This window comes from Theobroma umbraticum, unplaced genomic scaffold, assembly GCF_002168275.2.
Source record: "Theobroma umbraticum cultivar Fairchild unplaced genomic scaffold, ASM216827v3 scaffold_302.0, whole genome shotgun sequence".
Classification (NCBI taxonomy): domain Eukaryota; kingdom Viridiplantae; phylum Streptophyta; class Magnoliopsida; order Malvales; family Malvaceae; genus Theobroma; species Theobroma umbraticum.
In genome coordinates, this window is record NW_018397287.1 from 146,608 (window position 1) to 148,810 (window position 2,203).

General features: G+C 33.7%; 1 protein-coding gene across 1 annotated transcript in view; it reads left to right on the plus strand.

Annotated features, from left to right (window-relative positions):
* The first annotated feature begins 230 nt into the window (after positions 1-230).
* The window catches only part of SMU1 (transducin family protein / WD-40 repeat family protein), a 21,849-nt gene continuing 19,876 nt past the window's right edge, over positions 231-2,203 (plus strand). The window contains exons 1-2 of the mRNA XM_021444393.2: positions 231-439; positions 593-803. Coding sequence (XP_021300068.1) covers positions 414-439; positions 593-803 — 237 coding nt within the window. The 5' untranslated portion in view covers positions 231-413. The remainder of the gene's footprint in view (positions 440-592; positions 804-2,203) is intronic.

A 2,203-nucleotide genomic window follows, 5' to 3' on the forward strand; every position in this document is an offset into this window, starting at 1 on the left:
CTTAGAAGATGACTGTAATATTTTTTGAATATGATGTGTAATAAATTTTTTAAATATAACATGTAATAATTTGTTTTCTATTATAATGTGTAATAATTTTTCTTAATATGATGTAAAATAATATTTTAAACATGACATACAGTAACAATAATAATAATTTTTTTAAATATTATACTCTGTCTGCAGGCCACAAAATGGGAACTAGGACTCAGAAACCAGGCAGAGTCTAACCCAAACCCAAAAGCCCCCTAACAGAATGAACCCTAGCTCACAGAGAACCTGGTCCAGATAAAAAATAACAAAACCAAGGAGGAGGGCCTTTCTTTTCTAGATTCTAATAAACGTTGAACAACACTGTTTCCCCTCTTTCCCTCCGGCCGCTTTGTTCCCCTACTGACTCTGCGACAACCAACATGACTCTGGAAATCGAAGCTCGAGAGTACGTTCCCTTCTCTATACATTTTTCTCTTCACGAAATTTGCAGTAATCCTGCTGTTTTCCCGGCTTTCTGCTTTTGGGTAAAATGCCCTGTAAATTGAGAGAAATTCTAACCTTCGTTTTGGTTATTTCACATTTCTTTTTTCTTTTCCAGCGTTATTAAGATTGTGCTCCAATTTTGCAAAGAAAATTCCTTGCACCAAACGTTTCAAACTCTACAAAATGAGTGTCAGGTGTCCCTGAATACTGTAGACAGCATCGAAACGTTTGTTGCTGATATTAACAGTGGAAGGTGGGATGCCATATTGCCTCAGGTGGCTCAACTTAAGCTCCCACGGAATAAATTGGAAGATTTGTATGAGCAGGTTTGGACTCTATCAGACAACTTTAACTAGTTTTGGATACCCAGTACTGTGTAATTCTTTATAAGAATATAAATAGAGGGTGGTATTTGGGTGTTTTCTTTGCTGCTGGCTTTTTTGCTTCCAGAAGTAATAAGAAAACAAAGTGTGTGTTGATTGAAAAGCAAACAATAGGTTTGAAGAGTTAATTTTTTTTTTTGAATAATAATATGCATGATTTTTTTTTCTATGTAGGACAATTACGTTAGAATTTGTGTTGCATTTTAATCAATTCTAGTGATTTTGACATGTATTGGTTGCTTTTGCTTTATAAGTTATAGCAACATTTTAGCAAGTAAAATGTGTATAGCAAAAAATCAAGTATCAATAGCAACAGTCAAGCTGAGCTCTTACTATTTTGTAGCCTTATAGTACCTTTTTAGCAGGTAACAAGTAAGTAACAAAATGAGTGGCAAAAGTAACGGTCGGAATTTGCCTGTAATTATATTGTAGAAATCAAATGCCTTTTGAGCTCCCATGCTGCAGTGTAGTTGGGGAATTTGAATAATTACTGATAATCATTTAGGATTAGAATGAAGAGTTTGTGATGCTGCAGTGCAATGTAATTAGGGACAGAATATTGTTTACAGAGGCTAAGAACTAATCTTGTGGTATTACAAACTACCAAAGAAGCTTTATGTCTGTCATGGTTATATGTGATTACTTGTGTTTTACTTGAGATTGAGCCTTTTTCTTTACGTTATTAGAAAAAGGAATCTTGAGCTGTAGTTTGCACTTTGCAGAGATTGCTTGTGACTAAGGTGAAGTCTAACCGACATGTAATTACTCTTTTTTTTTTTTGAATGTAATGTTTCAAGAGGTTTACAATATATACTTTTTGTCAGATCTCTGATTTGAAAGTTATTGGTCTATAGCATTTCACTTTCTTCCATTCTTTTTAGACGATTTTCATAGTTTAATCAGTTTTCGGAGTTTCTTAATTTTGTGCTGCCCTTTCGTAATAGTCCTTAGCTTGGTTATGTGGTTACCCTATTCTTAAATTTAGCGTTGTATGGTTCTTTTACTTCCCTCTTTATTTTTGCAAATGAATTTCCTTACCTTTTTGTGGAGTTTCTTGCAACAGTACAGAGGTTTGATTAATTTGATCAATAAGAAGTTGAGTCTTTTATTATTAAATGCAAAGCCAATGCTAGGTTCAAATATATAGATACACATAGACAAACATCTATATGTCAATGTACCTATCAAATATATAGATACAATATGTGTAAATATATATCACACATGTAAATATAACTTATGACATCTTAAACAATAAGAGGGCCTCCAAGCGCCACCTCCAAAACTTAGATGGTCTCCTGCTTTCTTCTACCACCATTACATCATCTTAAACAACAACCTAC